Source organism: Mangifera indica, chromosome 7, assembly GCF_011075055.1.
Source record: "Mangifera indica cultivar Alphonso chromosome 7, CATAS_Mindica_2.1, whole genome shotgun sequence".
In the NCBI taxonomy this organism is placed as follows: Eukaryota; Viridiplantae; Streptophyta; class Magnoliopsida; order Sapindales; family Anacardiaceae; genus Mangifera; species Mangifera indica.
Window position 1 is genome coordinate 2,217,166 of NC_058143.1, and position 20,514 is coordinate 2,237,679.

At 30.2% G+C, this 20,514-nt stretch overlaps 5 protein-coding genes across 7 annotated transcripts; 4 read left to right on the plus strand and 1 right to left on the minus strand.

The window, feature by feature from the left end:
* Nucleotides 1–983, plus strand: LOC123220866. Its single transcript, XM_044643453.1, has 3 exons — nucleotides 1–200; nucleotides 275–417; nucleotides 940–983. Exons 1-3 carry the CDS (start codon nucleotides 1–3, stop codon nucleotides 981–983), a joined length of 387 nt encoding a protein of 128 aa, XP_044499388.1.
* A 2,091-nt stretch (nucleotides 984–3,074) lies between these two features.
* Nucleotides 3,075–4,403, plus strand: LOC123220867 (probable E3 ubiquitin-protein ligase RNF217). The gene is made up of 2 exons (XM_044643455.1): nucleotides 3,075–3,681; nucleotides 4,291–4,403. Exons 1-2 carry the CDS (start codon nucleotides 3,075–3,077, stop codon nucleotides 4,401–4,403), a joined length of 720 nt encoding a protein of 239 aa, XP_044499390.1.
* A 1,171-nt stretch (nucleotides 4,404–5,574) lies between these two features.
* LOC123221958 (probable E3 ubiquitin-protein ligase RNF217) lies at nucleotides 5,575–7,316 on the plus strand. The gene is made up of 2 exons (XM_044644947.1): nucleotides 5,575–6,254; nucleotides 6,886–7,316. The coding sequence occupies exons 1-2, from the start codon at nucleotides 5,653–5,655 to the stop codon at nucleotides 7,064–7,066; spliced, it is 783 nt and encodes a 260-aa protein (XP_044500882.1). The 5' UTR covers nucleotides 5,575–5,652; the 3' UTR covers nucleotides 7,067–7,316.
* A 145-nt stretch (nucleotides 7,317–7,461) lies between these two features.
* On the plus strand, nucleotides 7,462–8,346 carry LOC123220868. The gene is made up of 3 exons (XM_044643456.1): nucleotides 7,462–7,586; nucleotides 8,032–8,261; nucleotides 8,309–8,346. Exons 1-3 carry the CDS (start codon nucleotides 7,462–7,464, stop codon nucleotides 8,344–8,346), a joined length of 393 nt encoding a protein of 130 aa, XP_044499391.1.
* Nucleotides 8,347–14,200: 5,854 nt separating this feature from the next.
* On the minus strand, nucleotides 14,201–17,707 carry LOC123221150 (DNA-directed RNA polymerases II, IV and V subunit 8B-like). Of its 3 annotated transcripts, none has more exons than XM_044643879.1 (5): nucleotides 17,563–17,707; nucleotides 16,886–16,966; nucleotides 16,120–16,277; nucleotides 14,705–14,799; nucleotides 14,201–14,630 (listed from the first exon to the last, which is right to left on the minus strand). In XM_044643879.1, the coding sequence occupies exons 2-5, from the start codon at nucleotides 16,959–16,961 to the stop codon at nucleotides 14,519–14,521; spliced, it is 441 nt and encodes a 146-aa protein (XP_044499814.1). In that variant the 5' UTR covers nucleotides 16,962–16,966; nucleotides 17,563–17,707; the 3' UTR covers nucleotides 14,201–14,518. The 3 variants fall into 3 exon arrangements, with proteins under 3 accessions (XP_044499814.1, XP_044499815.1, XP_044499813.1); XM_044643880.1 differs by having other exon boundaries at nucleotides 16,886–16,962; nucleotides 17,563–17,648; XM_044643878.1 differs by lacking the exon at nucleotides 17,563–17,707 and adding an exon at nucleotides 17,339–17,358 and having other exon boundaries at nucleotides 16,886–16,962.
* Between the last annotated feature and the right edge of the window lie 2,807 nt (nucleotides 17,708–20,514).

Below are 20,514 nucleotides of genomic sequence, written 5' to 3' on the forward strand. Positions count from 1 at the left end.
ATGGAAGACTCAAGGCAGGAAGAACAAGAAGAAGAAGTTAATGCAACAATAGAAGGATTATTCATTTGTGAGATTTGCGTCGAACCCTCTTCAGAAAACAAAAAATTCAAGAAAAATAATAGCCATTGTTGTGTTCGCCATTTCTTGAACATCAAATATGTTGAACTGCAAACTGCGTCGTCAAATATGTTGCAACCAAGGTCAAGGAGAATGCAGCGAAGATAAAATGCCCGGGACTGAACTGTAAACAAGTTTTAGATCCTATTTCTTGCAGAGAAATTGTCCCACAAAGTGTTTTTGCAAAGTGGTGTGATGTTCTCTGTGATAATTATGTTTTAGGGCTTGAGAGGAGTTACTGCCCTAATAGGAATTGCAGGGAGTTGGTGGTGAATGAGTGCGGCGGGCAGGCGAAGAAAAGTAAGTGTCCAAATTGTAAGGAGTTGTTTTGCTTGTAAGGTGGCATAGAATGCAGGGTATGGATGTGAAGAAAGTAGAAATATTAGATTAAATCCACCAGAAAAATGCTTATATTAGAAAGTACTAATTGTTGTAATTAAGTTGAATTGTGATAGAAAATTTTTTCAGTAAAAATGCTTGAAGATAGTGTATATAAACACTAAAATTATATGCATCTAGTTTTGAGTATCTTTAGAAATGTATTATCATGTGATTAACTAATTTTGAATTAATAATAAAGTAATACCTAATTATATGTTATCTGAGTACCTAATTGAATAATTAGAATTGGATACAAATGGCACTGCTCTTATATAAATACTGATGAAGAACACACTAAGCTTATGAGCCGAAAATTAGGCTGAATTTGAGACCATTAATACATAACTGAATTGCAAACTCAGCAATCAATAAGAAGGAGATTTTTAAGTGTATTTCTATTTGTTAAATATATTATTTATTTATTTTGATTTTGGATTGCAGAATCAACACTCATCCTTGCTACAAATGTGGAAAAGAGCTTGTAGCTGCATCATCAGACAGATGTAAGTGCAGTAAATATAATGTTTTCCATAGAGTAGGCGAGGGTTATATAGCTGTCATGTCTGTATTGATAATTTTATTATTGTTATATTTTGGTATTAAGGGATTACTTTACGACTAATACTACATATATGAACATTGAATATTAATAAGTATAAATAAATTAATATATTATTATGTAATTAAATTGTTTAATTATTTAATTTATTTATAATTCAAAACCCTGTGATATCATTTTAATTTGTTTTATTTATTAGTATCCATCCATTCGTATATGGAGTATTATTGTTACTTGATTGTATATATTTTCTCCCACCTACTTGAGAAATAACATCACTTAAGAAATAATCACTTTTTAAATTAGCATTGAAGTGGCATAATATAAATACACCCTAAAGGATAAACAAATTGTTTTCTCTCACCAACTTAAGAAATAATCATTTAGGCTCTTGTATTCAATTGAAAAAAATATTAAAACCCTGACTCTAACTCGGATCAATTCCAAATCTGTAATTGTAGCGAATACAATTTAAGTTGTAATTGCATTATGATATAATTAAGTTGAAATCATATTATATTGATGTAATTTTGACTAGAATCGCTCTATTATGATACAATTTAATCAAAATTACGTCATATCGGTGTGATTCATACTGTTTCAATACAATTTTGACTAATATTATACCATGTTACGATTTCAGTCATTGTCAGCATTGACAATTGTTTTAAGTTATTATTATTATTTTTTTATAAAACAACGGTGAAAATGCATTTAATGACATTTGCAAGTAGTCCTGGTCACGGCTCATGAATCGATAGTTTCGGTTTGAAACCGCTGGTTCATAGTTTGAAAAAATAAGGACCCTGAACTGAAATCATAATAGGACAGTTTGTAACCGGTTCGGAACTGACAGTTTTAGTTTATAACCCCAGTTCAGAACCGATGGTTCCGGTTCATAACCCCGATTTGAAATCGATATTGAACTATCAATTCTAATACATAAAAAATAATAAATAAAATTAATTATAGGAATAAATTCTATAATCAATTATGAATTGTATAATAAAAATTGAAATTGAAATTAATAAAAAATAAAGAAAGAATTTAATTAAATTTGAGAGAATTTGATTGAAAGAGTATTAAAAATTGAAAGGGTGAGAATAAGAGAGTTTGAAAGATTTAGTGTAGGAGACTTAAGAGATTCAATAGATATATATTGGAAAAATTTTAAAAAGGGGGGGCGGGGGCGGAGGAACGTGGGGTGAAAGAAATATAGAATTTTTATAGGAGAGTTTTTGAAAAAAGTAGGGGACCAACCGTCCCCTGCAAAAGATTTGAGGGAACGGTCAGGGAACTGTTGGCTTTTTTTTTTAATTTAAAAAATTAAAAATAAAATAAAATTACCGGTTCATAAAATGTAAACCGTCAGTTCATAAACCGGAATGAACCGGCAGTTTTACGGTTTAAAATTATATAAACCGAAACCGAACTATCAAAATTCGGTTTCGATTCCGATTCCGATTTTATTCGGGTCGTGGCCAGGTCTATCTGCAAGGCAAAATAAATATTTATCTTCGGTAAATATTAAAAATCATGAATGATATTTTTATCTTTTCAGTTTGATTATCTTAAATATTAACTATTTTCCGTAATAAAAAATTAAAAAAAAAGATCATTTTTCAACTTTAAGTGTGAAAATTCAACCTTGGCAAGTTGGCATACATAATTACTTGGAAAATAGTTCTTTCTCCCTTGATCTTAAATATCAATATTTGAGTCTTACCTGATAAATTAAGGCTTTGAATTCAATAATTACTCCACATTGTACTAGATTCTGTATTTAAACACTATAAATACAACATCGTTTCCTGTTTCTACTCTGAAACTTCCGTATTATTTTTTCTAGTTTCGAATCTAGAAAGAGAATTTTCCCACTAAAGCAAATAGTAAACCACAATTATAGAAGGAAAAGTACTTAATTTTTCCTAAAAACTTTAGGATATGTATCGACCAAGTATTATATTAACTATTTAACATTGTTGCGATTGCCAACTCCCTAACCCTAAGAATCAACATGGGAAACTCCCTGGCAAAACCAGGCGAAAGCCTTGAAGTTGAAGATCCTACCCTAGAATCACCAGAAGAAGACGACAATGCAAGCTTTACTTGCGAGATTTGCATCGAACCCTTCTTCACAAAAAACAAATTTACCCACTGCAAGAACCCTTCTGCTCACAATTTTTGTAAAGAATGCATAGCCAAATACATTCAGCTCAAGATTGAACTTCGCAAGGCAAAGATTCAATGCCCTGGATTGAACTGCCAACAAGTTTTAGAGCCTCTCGCGTGCAGAGAAATAATCTCAGAAAGCGTTTTTTCAAAGTGGTGTGATAATCTCTGCGATGATTATGTTCTAGGGTTTGAAAGAAGCCATTGCCCTAATAGGGTTTGCGGGGAGGTGGTGGTGAATGAGTGCGGCGGGGCTGTGAAGAAAAGCAAGTGTCCGAATTGTCGGGAAGTATTTTGTTTCGGGTGCTCAGCGGCGTGGCATCCGGGGTTGAGATGTGCAGAAAATAGAAGTGTTAGGGAGCCGAATGACATTTTGTTTCTGCAACTGGTGGAGAGAAAAGCTTGGATTAATTGCCCTGGTTGTGAACACTTTGTTGAGCGCATTGACGGCTGTAATTCTATTAAATGCAGGTTTTGCTTTCTACAATTTCTCTATTTTAATATATAAATAAATAGGGGTAGATTTGATCTATTCCATTATTCAGTTTGAGTAAGTCAATTTTAAATTAAAACTCGAACTTAATAACTCAGTTTGAGATTCACTTATTTGCTCATCTAATGAAATTGTCACATTGCTAACATTATTTCAAGTAAAATTGAATAATATGGTTTGACTCAAGTTAATTTGAATTCAAATATTTGAATCGACTCAAACTTGATTTGTTTATAAAAATGACCTAATCCTTAGGGTAAACTTGATTTATTCAATCTGAACTCAAACAACTCAGATTAAATTCATTTCTAGTTAATTAGTTATATGATCCGAACTTGATTTCTATTTTTATGTACAAATAGGGGTAGATTTGATCAAATCTATTATTCTGCTTGAATGAGTCGTTTTCAAATTGAAAGTCTAATTTGAAAGTCAGTTTGGAATTGATTTATTTTTTTATCCAATGAAACTGTTTAATCTTATGCCAATATTGGTTACCCATTTAGTGACACATTCCAAGTCAACTTCGGATCCTTAATGTAGCATAATTTGGTTTTTTTCCTTTCAGATGCCGGACTAAGTTTTGCTATAAATGTGGGAAACTTGTGGGTCAATGCAGATGTGTCAACTCTTGCTGCAATCGGCCTGAAATTCAAGGATTGCTCTGCATATCGGTTCTAATTATTCTCCAGTGTCTTGTAAATTATTACTTCTTTTAATTTAAGTGAAAAAAACAAAAAGATTCAGCCAAATTAGATATTTAAATTAAAAATCCTTTGACTTAGGATGCAAGTATTTTGCAGTGCTTACTTTTTATTATAAAAATTTTACATATAGTTTGTAAAATTATTATAATTTTATTGTGCACTTCATTATTGCTATTTTATGGAAAAAATAAGCAAAGAGCAAGTACCCAAGATGTTAAAGTGTCAAATAGTTTCATTAATGAAATTTGATTGTGTTATTTATGAGGTTAGATATGATCCTGTTCGAGCTCCTACAACATCCAAATTAAAATTGGTAAATTGAGATTTAAACTTAATTTAAAAAACAATTTTTAATTTTATATTCTATTCAAATTAATTTGAATTAAAATATTTAAATTGATTAAAATTTGACTTATTTATAAAAGCAAGTCTAATCTTTTGATCAAACTTGATTTGTTCGATCCAAACTCAAACAGTTTCTACTTATAATACAAATCCTCTATACATGAGCTGTTTTTTTTTAAATAAAACATGTAAACTTGTAATATGTATTAATTTTGAAACTAATGATGATGTGTCACCCTATATGCAAATTCATTTCTACTTATATAAACAAATCTTGAATTAAATTGACTTAGTTCGGCTTAGCATCATTTCATTTAGATCAAACTTAAGCCAAACTTGAGTTGGGAGGGTTAGCTCATTAATGAAATCAAGTTGGCCTTATACTAGAGAGAGTTTGGCTTGATTCGATTCAATTCAATTTGAGCTTGATTTACGGTTTGATTTGAATTATATTAAACAATTATCTAAATGTTATCGTTTTGCTTTTTATTGAATAAAACAATATCATTTATAAATAAATTGTAAACTTCAACCATAAATCTAAGACACAAATTTAAGTCATGAATCCAAAGTCAAACTTCAAATTTTGAACCTAAGGACCAAACTTAAACTATCCTTAAAATTGACAAGCTAAACTTAAACTAAAGGGTATTTAGACTTGCCTCGATTGATATCCTCTATGTGATTTATTGTATAAAAAACTCATCCGTTTCCTTTGTGGTATATCAATTCATGTGGAATAGTTTACTTCAATTTCCTAACTAAAACAAACTGTGAAGGAAACTTATTCTTTTGTTTTTCCCTAGTAAATCATAAAGACATGCCTCCCTTGTGATAAAAAATAAGGCACCATTGTTCCAAAATCCCTTGAGAATACCATGGGAAACTTACTGCAAAAACACAGAGACAATCTCCAACAAGAAGAAGATGATGATCATGGAAATTTCACTTGCGAGATTTGCTTCGAACCGATGTCTGCAACTAAGAAATTCAAGAAAAGCAACCACTGCGCTCACCCTTTCTGTCAAGACTGCATAGCCAAATACATCCAAGTCAAGCTCGAAGATTTCACCGCCACCATTCAGTGCCCTGGATTAAACTGCCAACAAGCTCTAGATCCTCTCTCGTGCACAGCAATTATCTCACAAAGTGTTTTTGCAAAGTGGTGTGATGTTCTCTGTGATAATTATGTTTTAGGGTTTGAGAGGAGCTTTTGCCCTAATAGAAATTGCAGGGAGTTGGTGGTGAATGAGTGCGGTGGAACACTGAATAAATGTAAATGTCCACACTGTAAACGACTGTTTTGTTTCCAGTGCAAGGTGGATTGGCATGCAGGGTATGGATGTGAAGAAAGTAGAAATATGAGGGACCATAATGATATTTTGTTTGGGCAGCTTGCTGAGAGGAGAGCCTGGATTAAGTGCCCTGGTTGTGGATACTTCATTGAGCGCCTGCATGGCTGCAATTCAATCCTATGCAGGTTTTCATTACATCTAATTTCTCTGTTCTTTATATTTCTTAATACAAAAATTTTCTATCATTAATACAAATAATTGGTTTAAACGTGCATACAAATATTAAATAAGTTATATAATTTGATTTGATTTTAATTCAATCCAATTCTAATTTAATCTAATTCCGATTCTGATTTGATTATAATTTGATATGATTTTAATTTATGATATATTATTTTTCCTATTTCATCGGATTAAAATTTTATTTTATATTATATTATAATACTATAAATTATACAACATTTCGTCAATAATATTCATTCAATTCATAACTTTTTGTACCCTTTAATTTTGAAAATTGTCATTTCTTCTCTAATTTAATATTTATCATTTTTGAAAATTGGCTTCTCTCCCACCTTAGGGTTCTATATTATGTATATTTTTCTACTTGTGACTGCCCCCAAAGTTTTGAATCGTTACACACAAAACCACTCATATTTGCGATTGACCCGTATTTGTATCCATTGTTAATTAGTTTATGAAATATTATTTTAAAAAAAATGTAAACATCCTTATATATGTCAAGTAATTAAGTTTATTCAACACTAAGAATTAACAGAACTTTATATGTTTATTTTTCCCTTTTTATTGTTTCAGATGCCATACTCGTTTTTGCTATAAATGTGGGAAAGTTATCTGTGAATGCGGCCGCTTTATCCATTTTCCCTATCTGTATCCACTTTATTTACTGATTGTGCTCTTAGTTTTTGTAGCTCTTTTGTGTCTTTGGATTAATGGTATCCTTTCTCAACCCAAAGTGGTTGAGCCTGCAGATTAGATTCTGTCTTTGCCTAGAGAGAATTCAACTGAAGTTACAGAAAGTTTTAGTTGCTTCAAAATAGACTTTAATTGAACAAAATTTTCTCAAAGTTTTGGGAGCAATTTCTGGTGAAGAAATAAAAATATTGTTTCGCAATTTTGTTGTGTGTGAGTTGAGTGTCGTGTTGGCTTAACACGGGATGATCACAAATGTAATGTGTGCTGATTTTGTCCTTTATATCGGAAAAATGAAGAAATCAATGAGCAAACTCAACCCTTTCTGAGTGATTTTAGCCGATGAATTTTTGTGTGTAAATAGAAAGAATTATTCTTTTAGTAATCTAAAACAAGTAATAGCTAGGAGAAGAAAACTATGAAACGTAAAAGGAAAGTGAGATATGTGTGGGAAACTCAATGCAAAAACCAAGACTAGAGAATGCTGAACAAGAAATACAAGAAGAAGATGAAGTTGATTCAAGCTTCTTCACGTGCGAGATTTGCATTGAATCCTTGTTAGGAAAGCCAGAGAAATTGAATGGGTAAGTTGCCAGTCCTTAAAACGGACTATGTAATATACTTTATCAGTTGGGTACAGGCGGGCATTTTACCAATGGTTTATATTGTATTCTACTTTTATGTGATTCCTGTTGAAAGATATACTTAAGGGTGGGTACAGGATAAATGATTTCAAAGTGGAGTCCCCATTTATTAGATATAGAAGATCACCAAAATTTCGTGATCCGTTGCCAAACTTATTCCAATTCCAAGATCTCAGATTGTAGCAATAATGATATATCAATTCGATCTCAAATCTCTCACTGAATTGTTCATTCAATGAGCATTCTCAATATTATGTCTTGAAGAGGACTAGTACCTCCGTACTCGTTAGCACTAAATTTTGAGTCCCCCGTGCCTTTCAAGAACAAGAACCGTTGTGTTCACCCTTTCTATTTTGATTGCATGGCAAGTACATCAAATTCGCAGTCGAAGATCACACTGTAAGCTTTCAATATCCCGGATTGAACTCGGAACAAGCAGTGGATCCTCTCTGATACAGAGCGATAATCTCACCTCCCTTTTTTCAAAGTGGTGTGATCTTCTCTGCCATGATTATCTTCTAGGGTTTGAAAGGAGCCATTACCCTGATAGGACTTGCATGGCGGTAGTGGTGAGCGAGTGTGGTGGAGATGTGAAGAAGAGTAGATGTTCAAACTGTAAGCGATTTTTTTTGTTTTCAGTGTTAAGTTGGCATGGCATGCAGGGTATGGATGTGGAAAAAGTAGGAACATGAGGGATTAAAATGATCGTTTGTTTGGGCAGCTTGTTGAGAGAAATACATGGCATGGCGCCCTGTATTGAGCTTCATGAGGGCTGTAAATCTGTCATATGCAGGTTTTTATCTAAAAACTCTCTCATCTCATGCATATTAGCATTTATCATAGGTAGACCCGACAATAAGTCAGTCAACCTAACCCAAAGCTAAAGGAGGCTGAACTGCAAAATTTGTAGGTCATGTCGATCCCCACTTTTAAGGTGAGTCATGTTGGGGGCGTGTTGAGACGATCAATGGGTTGATCTGGTACAACCCACAAAAATTAATTTTTGGCTAGCCAATTCAGAATGGATCGTGCCTCAGGCCTTGGTTTTGTAGCGAGCTAGCACAATCCAACTTTTGGGAGGTCATGGTTCAATACAGCTCATGGCACAACCCAATCTGTGGATAAGTCCAACCAAGTGTGCAAGTCTATGTGAGCAACTCAAAGACTAATATTGAGCTTGAGAATTGTCAGTTTAGTAAGCTTGCGAACGCATAACTTTGTCAAATAAAATATAATAAAATTTTAAAATTTAAATCTTATATTTACATTTCTAAAATTTTAAATATTCATAATTTAAGTACTAAACTTAGAAAATAATTTTTTGATGAGAATTTTAAGATGAAACTTAATATTTTTACATTTACTCAATATTAAACTTGGATTCAATCTAGGTTGAGCCTGAATAAGATCTAACTTGAGATCAATTCAATCATAAACAAGCTAAGATTTAAATTTGGTTTGAAAATAATTTTACTTTGGATTCAAATTCAATCCAAGTTTACTTAAATTCAAGTCTTTGGATTGGCTAAAACTTAGTTTGTTTTATAAGAACATACTCAATCCTTAACTTAAATTTCACTCATTGGATCTAAGCTCAAATCCAACCTTTCTCTACATCATCTCTTGGTTAATCAGTATTATTATTATATCAGGACAGAAGTTATATTCATAGAATCTGTTAGTGAGATTTTAATACTGAAATAAAACTATCTCTTCATTGGCTGCAGATGTAATACACGGTTTTGTTACAAATGTGGGAAAAAGCTTTATGCCCCTTTATTCATACGCAAATGCAGCCAAAAACGTTGCCATTGCTGGTATGTCACCATCATTGTCCAGCTTATTTAAATCACACGAGCTTTGACATAGGCGTCAATCACAAACCAAGCTCTACAAGCTGTAATTGTTTCAACTTAAATTCAGCTTGTTAGAGTTGATTAGCAAGCCAAGCCTGTCAGCTAAAATCTGCTCTTATTGTTTTAAAAATCTTAGTTCTATTACAATATTTACAAATATAAAAAAAAATGTATTTAAATTTATTCCACACAACCAAAACTTTTCATATCATCCAAAGTTCTTTAAGTTTCAGGTACCAAGAAAAGCACCGAAATTCTAAATTCTAAATGATGACATTGCAGAAATGAAAGCAGCAACAGAATAAGATGAAGTGGAGCTTAACCTTCATGGTTTTCACAGCTTCCTCATGCAGACAAACACTTTCTGATCAAGTTCAAAATCAGAGACAATTGATGGATTCCCTTTCAGCATCATCAGAAGCCCACTAAAGGAAATATAGATCTCTCTGAAAAATATTTACATATATACAAGAAACAAATCAAATACATTCTATAAGATAAAATAGAGATATATTTTTTTAATTTTAACACTTTAAATAAGTTCGAATTATGAGCTTCTTCCCATAAACCATAAAAATAAATAAATAAATAACTTCTAATACACAGATAAACAACATTAAAAACTTTCACAAGTGCCTATGATTTTATATAAGCTCTTTCGATCAATAAATAAGTCCAACCAAAGGGACACTCACACTCAAATTCTGTTCATATTAGGATTTAGAAGGTTTGATTTATATTTATAAGTTTCAAGAAAGTATAATTATATATAATATATAATGTATACATACGCTTTTACATTTGCTCCTGAACCTTCTTCTAGGATCCTGTATATCTTCCCATACATGATGTATTCAAATTTATCTGCTATTGTCTCTCTCGAGCTCTGCAAATAGAAATAAATATGTAAGAAAATGCTAATAGAAAGAAGAACATTCAATAGGACTAAATGAAAAGGATGCAACTCCAATTGATTTCTTATTTCTTTGATTACAATTTATAAGATTAAGCTTTCATGAAGACTACATTTAAAAGACAAGTCTATGGATTCTTTTAGGGTAACCTTGATTTACTGTTCCAGTATGATTCTTTCTTTATCAAGGAATATAAATAAATATTGTATAGGGTTGATACATAACATATTATTCATAGAACTGGAGAGTAAATATTAATTATCTACATTAAGTAGAAAATTAAGAGAGGATGGTTCTTAAATGTCTTAGAAATTTTGAACTGCCTAAACACTCCTTTGTTTTAATAGTGGGTATTTTGGGGTATACTTTGACATAAGTACCATACAGTATAAAATAACAATAAATACTAATTTTTTTACTATGATGATGTGTCATTGACTCATTATGTGATTGAGTAAATTTTATATTAGAGATAAAATAACATATAATAGATAGTATATAATTTGATAGTGGGTATTTTCGAAAACAATTTGATACAAATCCTATATAGTATATAATAATAATAAATATTAATTTGTTTACAATGATCTAATACCACTATATGATTAAATGATCTTTTTAATAGTGGGCATTTTCAAAAACAATTTGATACAAATACTATATAATATATAATAATATTGTGATATATCACCGTTAGTATATAAATTAATATTTAATTATTGTTAATATATATAGTTTCACTCGTATATAACATGTTAACTCTGTAAAAGTGTATTTAAAAAATGCATATTAATTAAGAGCCTTAACAGTGTTATAAGATATGATATCTTTTGTGTGATCTAGGTTGTTTAGCTAAATGAGACATTGAGATCATTCATGTAAAAGTTTATAGAACAAATCATATTTGGTGTAGAATTCAAGAGAAGAAAATTACCTGAGAATAATACTCAGATACAGTTGAACCATCTTTGTTGATGGTAGGAGTTAGAAGAACAACATACTTTTCATTTTCCTTGATGGGATAAATCTCAGTATTAACATCAAGCACCATGTACATTTCAAGGCTCTCACTGTCCGCTTCTATGCGAGAAACTGAAAAAGGAAAACAATTCGGCAAAACAAAAAGAATAAACTTAACTAATGATAATATATATAAAATCCTTTTTTGGATGATTAAAAACTCCGCTTGATGGAGCCTGGCTTCCTCTTTGGGTAGAAGCCGACCACTAAACCAGTAAACTCTAAAAAGATTAGTCTAACAATCAACCATCTAACTTATACTTCAATATGAACATATCAAATGATGTTTGTATATAGACTCAGTCACATTTAGGACTGTGAAGTTGAATTTGAATATTTTACTTTCATGCTTATGATTACGAGTTTTAACCAATTGTTCTATTGGTGGTGGCTATATATATATAATCTTTCATAAAGAATGAAGAACTTCCAATAATTAGAACTAAAAGATTCAAGAAAAGCTTACATTTAAATCACAATTAAAAAAATAAAAACAACAGCGAAAATTAAAGATAATGCCAATAAGATAAAATCATGAATGGAAGATCATGTACCTTTATCAAATTTTTTTCCATCTGCATTTATTTTGGTAACTTTGAAAGTATCGTGCATCTTTACTGAAAAATTGAAGCCTGCAAATATGTAAAAAATTATAGAACAAAATCAAAATTAATTGAGATAACTGGTTCAAAATATTAAGAGTTAGATAAATATAATCTACTAGGCATCAAGAACCCTAGAGTTTCTTGGCAACCAAACAGAGAGAAAGAGAAGAGGCTAACAGAGAAAGAGTTGTGAACAACTTCTGCGACTGAAAATCAAAACTCAATTAGGGTTTCTATAGAGTTCAAGAAAAAACCTTGTTATTGTTATCAACGTACCACATAGTATGATTAATATTGGTCTCTTACGTGTTTGCTTGTGATTGGCTAAGAATTAAATTTGTAAGGGTAAACTCTATTAACATCCCTCTATGTTTTAGGTAATCACAGTTACCCTCCTAAAGCCTAAAATAGTGTGAAATTTTGGAATTAATTTAATAGGGTCTATGAAAGTTCAGGAAACCTTTAGGGACTTCATCAGATTTATTACCAAATAGTGAAATTCCCTTTAAGGTTTTATCAAGGAGTAATACACGCATACAAACAAACTTTATTATTATCTATACAAATTGATATAATAGTTTATGATTAAATAATTTAATTATTTATTTTTTTACTTTAAAATTATCTAATTAAATATTATCATATCATATTACATAATAAATTTGTGTAATTTATTTATACATATAATATTATTCTTAAAACAAAAATATATGGTCATATAATTTAGTTATTATTAAATTATAGATAAAAAATTTATTAAATTATTAAATTATATAATGATATACTAATTTATTTATACATATTAATATCCATTATTTTTTCGTATAGTATTACTCTTATCTAACAATTTGTTTTGCTATCTTAGGTATGAAAATAATACTTTATCCTCTTGGAATAAATTTATTATGAAGGCTTCAACATTCCATTTGTATTTAATTAAGGGATCAAACAACTGATTGGTGTTTAATTGATAGGTTATCATTAGTTTGTATACGTAAGGGGTAATAATTTATTAAATGAAACCTTAAGGGAAATTGGAAATAAAAAAAAAGTCAAGGAAATACGGAAATGTAACATTGGTTAACAGATCTATTAGCCCAGTTGATACGGTTGCCGTTAGAGTTAAATTGAGCTATTCAAGGATGAATTCAAATTTAGATAAAACAAATCGGATTTGAACCGATGGTTGAATTCATTTTCATAAAATAAACTAAATTTAAGATAATTTATATATTTAAATTTAAATTGATTCCAATCAAATTTAAAAATAAATTATCTTTTTAGTTAAGTTTGAGTTTTGATTTGTTGATCCTGATCTAATCTTGATCAAACATTTTTAGATTTGAGTCATTTTTTAGCATAACATTATTTATGCTTACTCTGGAGCAAGTCTTACCTTGGTTCAGGTTGGCGTAAGATTTGATTTGCAAGAGATTTGGTCTAAATTGTGTCATATTAAGTGTTTAGTGATTTACAAATGATTTCACATTATATAATGAATAAAATTATGTATACCCATTTTTAGTATATAATTTATATACACAGATGAGATATTATCATATGATTGGATATTTCTTTATCATATGATGACACATGTTTTAAAATCATCTAATTACATGATAACACATCACTGTATACATGAATTGTGTATAAAAAATATGTACACATAACATTGTTTTTATATAACATGTATCATATGATAAAATATAAATAAAAAACATACAATATAACACATATTATTAATATAAATCAATACACATTTTTTGGGAAATAATGTCATTACAAAAATATATATGAAAAATTTTAAAATCTTAGACGATATTTATTATATTTTTAAAATGATGATATATAAATTAAAATTTTTTATTATTTTATTAATAAAACTATGTATACTTATTTTAAATATATAAATAAATACCTATTTAATGTGTTATTATATAATTAAATGATTTTAAATTAAAAATAAAATAATACTCAATTATATATATATATATATATATCTGTATATTCAAAATAAATACATATAATATTATTCTAATTATATTATTATTTTAAAAAAACATATCCGACGATACAATAAACTGTACACAATATGAAAAATCAGGTTTCTAATATTTGACATTCTTCGCAATTTGACTACCACTATAGTAAGCCATTAGGCAGTGTAAAGGATGAATTGATTCACAACTTGAAAGTTTATCAATAGACCAATTTGAAGAAAGCAATAACAAGCATCCCAATCCTGCTGGTCAGAAAAACACCAAAGAAGTGAGATGGGATCATGCCATGGGAGAAAGTAAAGAACCACTGAAAGCTTTTTCATTTTGACAAACATGAACCCCATTTTAAAGAATCCGCAGTTAATACTACATTACAATGCCTAGAATGGTCTCGAGATCCATGAACCTCTCATTACAACAAACAGCAGAAGTTTGTAGGTTAAAGAGAGATGTGTTGCATGTTACTCCTACAGGGTTTTACAACTTCCTCATTAGGAGAAACAGCTTCTGATCAAGCTCGAAGTGGGTAATATAAGAAGGATCTCCCTTCAGCATCATTAGAAGCCCACCATATGAAACATATATCTCACTGAAATAAGAGAAAAGCAATTAAAACACAAGCAAACTCATAGAACACAAATGAAATGGTCAATGGATTCATACGCTTTAAGTGTTTTCCCAGAGCCTTCATCTGAGATCTTGTATAGCTTCCCGTGCATAATGTATTCAAACTTGTCAGCTAGTGATTTTCTCCCACCCTGGAATAAAAGAGTACAATTCATTAACACACAAATTAGGAAGCAGAGGTCAAATAACAAGTCAAACACAATAGTCATGTATACAGTATAAGGTGTTTTTTAGACATTATATGCAATAGTTAAAATTATGGTCAACTGAAACTCATATTCACCATTATCAAATCACTTTAATATGATCAGGATAATAATAACATTCATTATCTCCTCAAACCCTCAAACCTTCAAAACATCTTCTTTTCCACCTTTCACATCAGAAAACTAATGTTCTCTCCTTATTGTCTTCTACCATGTTTTACTGAAACTTTCAATAGGTTAAATCAGTGCTTCACACTAGTCCCTTTACCAATCTACATTGTTTTACATTGCTTACTAGTCATGAATGCATTTCTCACATACCCAGTATGTTGTATTACCCATTATCCATTTAACATTCTGTTTCTAAGCACACTCCTAATCTACCAAGTTGTTTTAACACTATGCCAACCTTAATTCCCCAATCACACAGCAAAGCTAATTTGAGCATTTCAAAATCATTAACTAGTTTTGCCACAAATTTCCAAAAGAAACAGCAAAATTAATAAACTTTGACAATTCTTTGGAGATATCTTGCTCATGTCAAGAGCCGGAAGACAAGCGTAATTGATTTCTATAGACATGAGGCTTTCTATAGACATGAGGCCCCCTATACTAACAACCAACCAAAGAAGATAATTAGGGGGCGTTTGGTTAAAGTTTTTTAAGATTACCTTGGTAATCTATCTTTTATTCCCTTGTTTGGTTTGTCAATAATAAAAGATTACAGTAATCTTCTATTACTAATACTGACGTGATAGGTAATATAGGTGATAATCTGATTACTACCTTCACCTTAGGTATTTAAAGATTACTAAGGTAATCTTGAGTTTATTATAATTATATTATTATTTATTAATTTTTTTAGATAAAAATAAATTTATTTTTAATTAATATGTCAAATAATATAAAAAAATTTTAAAAATAAATATATTCAAGGGCATTTAAGTAAAATAATTTACTAATACTCTTTTATTACCTTTAACCAAACACAATAATTATTTATACTTACTAAATTTTATCAAACATAGTAATAATTTATACCCAGTAATCTTCTAAGTAACCTATCTTCAAGGGAATCTTTTTATTTTGGTAATAAAACATTACTCAAACCAAATGCCCCCTTAGAGACTTAATGTAATTATTATATCATGCTTGTTCTTTTCAATAGATATAACATTGCCTGAGAATAAAAAACTCCTTACAGAAATGAAATCAACACTGAATAATATTCAAAAGTAAACCAACCTGAGTATAATAACCAGAATCTGGTGTTCCATCCAGATTTAATGTGTGAGCCAATGCCAAAGCAAATTTGTCACCTACACGCATAGGATATATTTCTACATTCACATCCAGTAGCATGTACATGTCACAATTCTGACTCCGTGCTTCAATGCGAGAAACTGCATACCACCTCAAGACATAAGCCTTAAAAATCCAAAATAAATCTAACAATTCGAATAGAACTTTATTGAACGACTTGTAGAAACAACCACTATAATACTAATGAGATTCCAGTGCAAAAAAGCAATAGCATTATATCCTAGAATGATAAGTTGATGACTACATAGCTCAATGACCTTAATAGTATAACTCAAGTAGAATATTACACACATATAAACAATATCCTAACCTAAAACAAAAGCTTTTAGACTTTATTCTTTATAGACACCGTAAAAGCACCGAATACATGTATGAGAATGCCATTCTAGAAAGCACTTTTGGTAAAAGCGCTTTATGCAAAAACGGTGAAAGAGTGTCTCAAAGAATCACTTACAAGGTGCTTATTTTAATTTCTTTTTCATGATTTCAAGAACAGGATACTCTAGTTTGTTTTTAAAAAGCACTACCTTTCTAGTCCAAAAAGCACTTTTACCCAATTCAACCAAATAAAGCGAAGAAAATTTAAAATTTTGATACTGCATCTGACAGTGATTAAATAAAGTAATTTCCAAAGGCACCATAAATAAGAAATTGAATTAAGATGAAAGATAAGAATACAAAATCATACCTTTGTCAAACTTTTTGCCATCTGGGTCTACCTTATCAACCAGAAAAATATCCTCAAACAGTATTATACTTGACATCCTTCCTACAAAAAAAATATCATCAGCAGCAACAGTCCGAGCAACAGACCAAAACTTTGTAAAACATGAAAAAGCACCACAAAACCACACATATAATTTAAACACAATAATAAAATGCTTTCCGAGGAGCTTCCTCATCGCACAGAAGCCTAACTTCAGAAATAGTCACTAAGTGTCATGCTTTTCTTCGAAAGAAAATCCATTTAAAAGGGAGGGCAACAGACCAAAACTTTGATAAAGATTTAACAGAAAGTGGGAATTGCAAAGACAATATCAAAGCATTCTGTGATACACTAGTAGAGAAGGTCTCTCTATGTTTTCGAATGAATTGTTCAAAGCAACCATAAAGAAAATCCAATAAATCAGCCATCACCCACTTCATTAAAGTTCCTTCACTTCTTTTTATTTTTTTTGCAAAAATTTGAAACGAATAACCATTCCAGCACTAAGAACTTCAAGAAACAAGCAGAGTCTCAACAGCAAGCTGAAAAAATAATGATTCAAAAATAGACATGATCAAGTATTTATGCTCAAAGCCTCAAACCCATGTTCGTTTTGTAGTATTGAAGCTAGTAAATGGAAGAGGAGGCAGAGAACAAACCTGAGTTTAGGTTTTTTCGGAGGATTCTTCGGAGCTGGTAACGGGCGGTAGCAAAGAGGCAAATATACACGGGATGAGAATTTAACGCAGTTTTGGAGAAGTGATTGGATCACAAGTAGGTGAGAAAGTTTGATGGGTTGCCCACGCGATCAGGCCACGTAATGAGTTTCACTTTTTGTTTAGAAATCCTGTTGAACCCTTAGGAATGCTCGGTTTGAAAAATATCTTATTATTAAAATAAAAAAAATTATTTTAAAATTATTAAATATAAATAATTATTATATTTGATAAAATTTGATAAATATAAATAATTATTGTGTTTAATTAAAGATATATTTTTAAATAATTTTTATATTATTTATTATATGAATTAAAAATAAATTTATTTTTGTCTTATAAAATTAATAAATAATAATATAATTATTTTTTAATATCTAAGAAAAAGATAATAAATAAATTATTTATATTATTTATTATATTAATATTAATAAAAAATATATATTATAATATTTTATTATTAATAAATCAAATAAAATTATAAAAATTAAATTATTAAAGCAATTTTTAAAACCTCCCTCAAGAAATGATAAAATTTAAATACCCTTACGAAGTTTCAGAAATCACAGAAATTCCCGTGTCACTAACGAATTGTTTTCGGGCCATTATATTTTATGCTGCTACCAGATCTGGGCCTGCAGGGAAGCCCCGTGGCACCACTCAACATGGTCCATACAAAATAAAAAAATTATAAGGAGGCCGAAAGACTTAAACCAAAACTTTTTAATTTTTAAAAATCTAAATATTTATTTATTACTTAAATTTTGTTAAAGTTAATTATAAAATTATTATTTTACTAGTAATATTAAAAAAATTATAATTTTATCTAATTTCTTATCCTAAATTTTAAAAACTAAAAATTACATTGTTGTCTAAATATTTTCAGTTTTGAAAAGTAACTATTTCTTTTCAGACTTAGGTTTTCCTTGTCTTCCCTGTCCGGTTACCATTCCATCACCAGCAACTTCCCATTCCCATCCTTACCATCAAAATCATTTGGACAACCATCATGAGAGGTTGTTCAACAAAGAGACAAATTGTGGACAGTTCAAAAATTTTTGACCATGCATTTATTTTATTATAAAGAAAATTGTGAGGTGAAAAAAATTCTCAACTTGTATTTCCAAGTGATTGGGTTACAATATTTATATAACATGCAAATCAATAAAAATGGAAAAAATATTATTGTATAATTATTAACATCCTAAATAATAAAGTATCCTAAAATAAAGTATTTACCTAATTACTAATTTCCTAATGGGATATTCTAGAATAAAATATTTACATCCAAAATTTAAAATATTTACATTTAAAAAAATAGCTGAAACAGATTTTGAACAGTTGGATAATTTTTGACTATGCATTTTCCTTATTATGCTCCCTTAAGATAGTGGTCAGTGGTTGGACACCAATCTCGACTCGTAATGATTGCAACTATTGGCGAGAAAGAGATTAGTAAGGGCATTGACAAATTGATCATTGAAGGAGACATGAAAGACATGTACTTCACCACGTTTTACTTTATCTCTAACAAAATGAAAATCTATAGCAATATGTTTCACACGTGAGTGGAATATAGGATTTATACACAGATAAGTAGCACCGTGGTAAATTGTAGTAATAATCCGACAATAACATAAATGACTCTTTTGGTGTGTTCCTTAATGTTTGAATACCTAATTTCTTGCTCACCATATCTATAAATATGATATACTAATTTTATACTTATCGACAATGTTGATAATGATCTTTTTAGGCTGATGAATACGATCAACCAACACAAATTTCATCTTTATTAATTGGTGTGAAGCTTGAGCCTAAGCTTGTCTATGATGTGACTTTATCTGATCTCTTAGACGTGTGTGTAGGATATATATAAGGAAGTTTGAATAACTCATTGGGTACCATCCTCATTGACTGTGCACACCATAGACATTGTTTATCTGTGCACATAAGCTCCTATCTCCCTTTATTTAACTTGTACACTTTGTATTGGAATCCATTCTCAAGCTCAAATAGACTTACTGCATTTTTCAAATATTTTTTATTACTAAATATGTCACCAAATTTTAGAAAATTTCTTTCTCTCACCAATCCTAGATCAGTTGATGGCTAGGGAAGAAAATTAGATAGTCACTTAAATGGATCAATTGGGACATTCTCAACATATGTTCCAACATAATTGCCACCACCATGCAGAGGATTTGCAAGTTAGATAGTACTTGCACCTCTTATATCATAGTTAACATGTGTTTTCTTCTCGAGCTCCAACTCATCAAAAGGAATATTATCCATGTTGTTCCCATCAAAGTCACCCTAATTTGGAACCTTCTCTTTTTCTCCGTGAATCCATTCCTCAATAGTATATAACACATCATGAAAATCTTCAAAGTTTTCCTTATCATATTCTTGTTTTAGATTTAACCTGACATTTTCAATCCCTGCTAAGCCATCATCATCATGATAATCATCATATCCATTGCTTTCTATTGCTCATTGTACTTCAATAAGTGTGGTTGTAACAAAAACTAAAATAGATTTGTCGAAATAGTTAGATGAGTCAATAAGACACTCGACATCTTCATCATTTTCAATTTTGACAGCACATTTGAGGTCGAGATGTTTTGGTTTCTTGTATAGTTGAATGTTGTTTAAGGTCTGATCGATATGATATTTTTTACTCAACAATTGAAATAATCTTTTAAGTGTCATTTTCTCTAAAATTTTAACCACTCTTCTATTTCCTCTAACGTATTCCATTATGCGTTGATCACTTTCAATTCATTCTCCTCCATATTGAGCTGAAACATAACCTATTATTTCAATTGATCCAACAATGACTAATATTAGTAACAAAACTTATCAAAAAAATCCATATTAAACTATACCAATATA

What these genes read in the sequence shown, in the direction of transcription:
- LOC123220866 (XM_044643453.1), top strand. Translation starts at nt 1, where the DNA reads ATGGAAGACTCAAGGCAGGAAGAACAAGAAGAAGAAGTTAATGCAACA. An exon ending in TCAAATATGTTGCAACCAAG is followed by an intron (nt 201 to 274) that starts GTCAAGGAGAAT and finishes TATTTCTTGCAG; the next exon opens with AGAAATTGTCCCACAAAGTG. An exon ending in CGGCGGGCAGGCGAAGAAAA is followed by an intron (nt 418 to 939) that starts GTAAGTGTCCAA and finishes TTTGGATTGCAG; the next exon opens with AATCAACACTCATCCTTGCT.
- LOC123220867 (XM_044643455.1), top strand. Translation starts at nt 3,075, where the DNA reads ATGGGAAACTCCCTGGCAAAACCAGGCGAAAGCCTTGAAGTTGAAGAT. An exon ending in TGTTGAGCGCATTGACGGCT is followed by an intron (nt 3,682 to 4,290) that starts GTAATTCTATTA and finishes TTTTCCTTTCAG; the next exon opens with ATGCCGGACTAAGTTTTGCT.
- LOC123221958 (XM_044644947.1), top strand. Translation starts at nt 5,653, where the DNA reads ATGGGAAACTTACTGCAAAAACACAGAGACAATCTCCAACAAGAAGAA. An exon ending in TGCAATTCAATCCTATGCAG is followed by an intron (nt 6,255 to 6,885) that starts GTTTTCATTACA and finishes TTATTGTTTCAG; the next exon opens with ATGCCATACTCGTTTTTGCT.
- LOC123220868 (XM_044643456.1), top strand. Translation starts at nt 7,462, where the DNA reads ATGCAAAAACCAAGACTAGAGAATGCTGAACAAGAAATACAAGAAGAA. An exon ending in AAGCCAGAGAAATTGAATGG is followed by an intron (nt 7,587 to 8,031) that starts GTAAGTTGCCAG and finishes TCAAATTCGCAG; the next exon opens with TCGAAGATCACACTGTAAGC. An exon ending in GAAGAGTAGATGTTCAAACT is followed by an intron (nt 8,262 to 8,308) that starts GTAAGCGATTTT and finishes CATGGCATGCAG; the next exon opens with GGTATGGATGTGGAAAAAGT.
- LOC123221150 (XM_044643878.1), bottom strand. An exon ending in TGGCAAAAAGTTTGACAAAG is followed by an intron (nt 16,278 to 16,885) that starts GTATGATTTTGT and finishes GGTGGTATGCAG; the next exon opens with TTTCTCGCATTGAAGCACGG. An exon ending in ATTCTGGTTATTATACTCAG is followed by an intron (nt 14,800 to 16,119) that starts GTTGGTTTACTT and finishes CTTTTATTCCAG; the next exon opens with GGTGGGAGAAAATCACTAGC.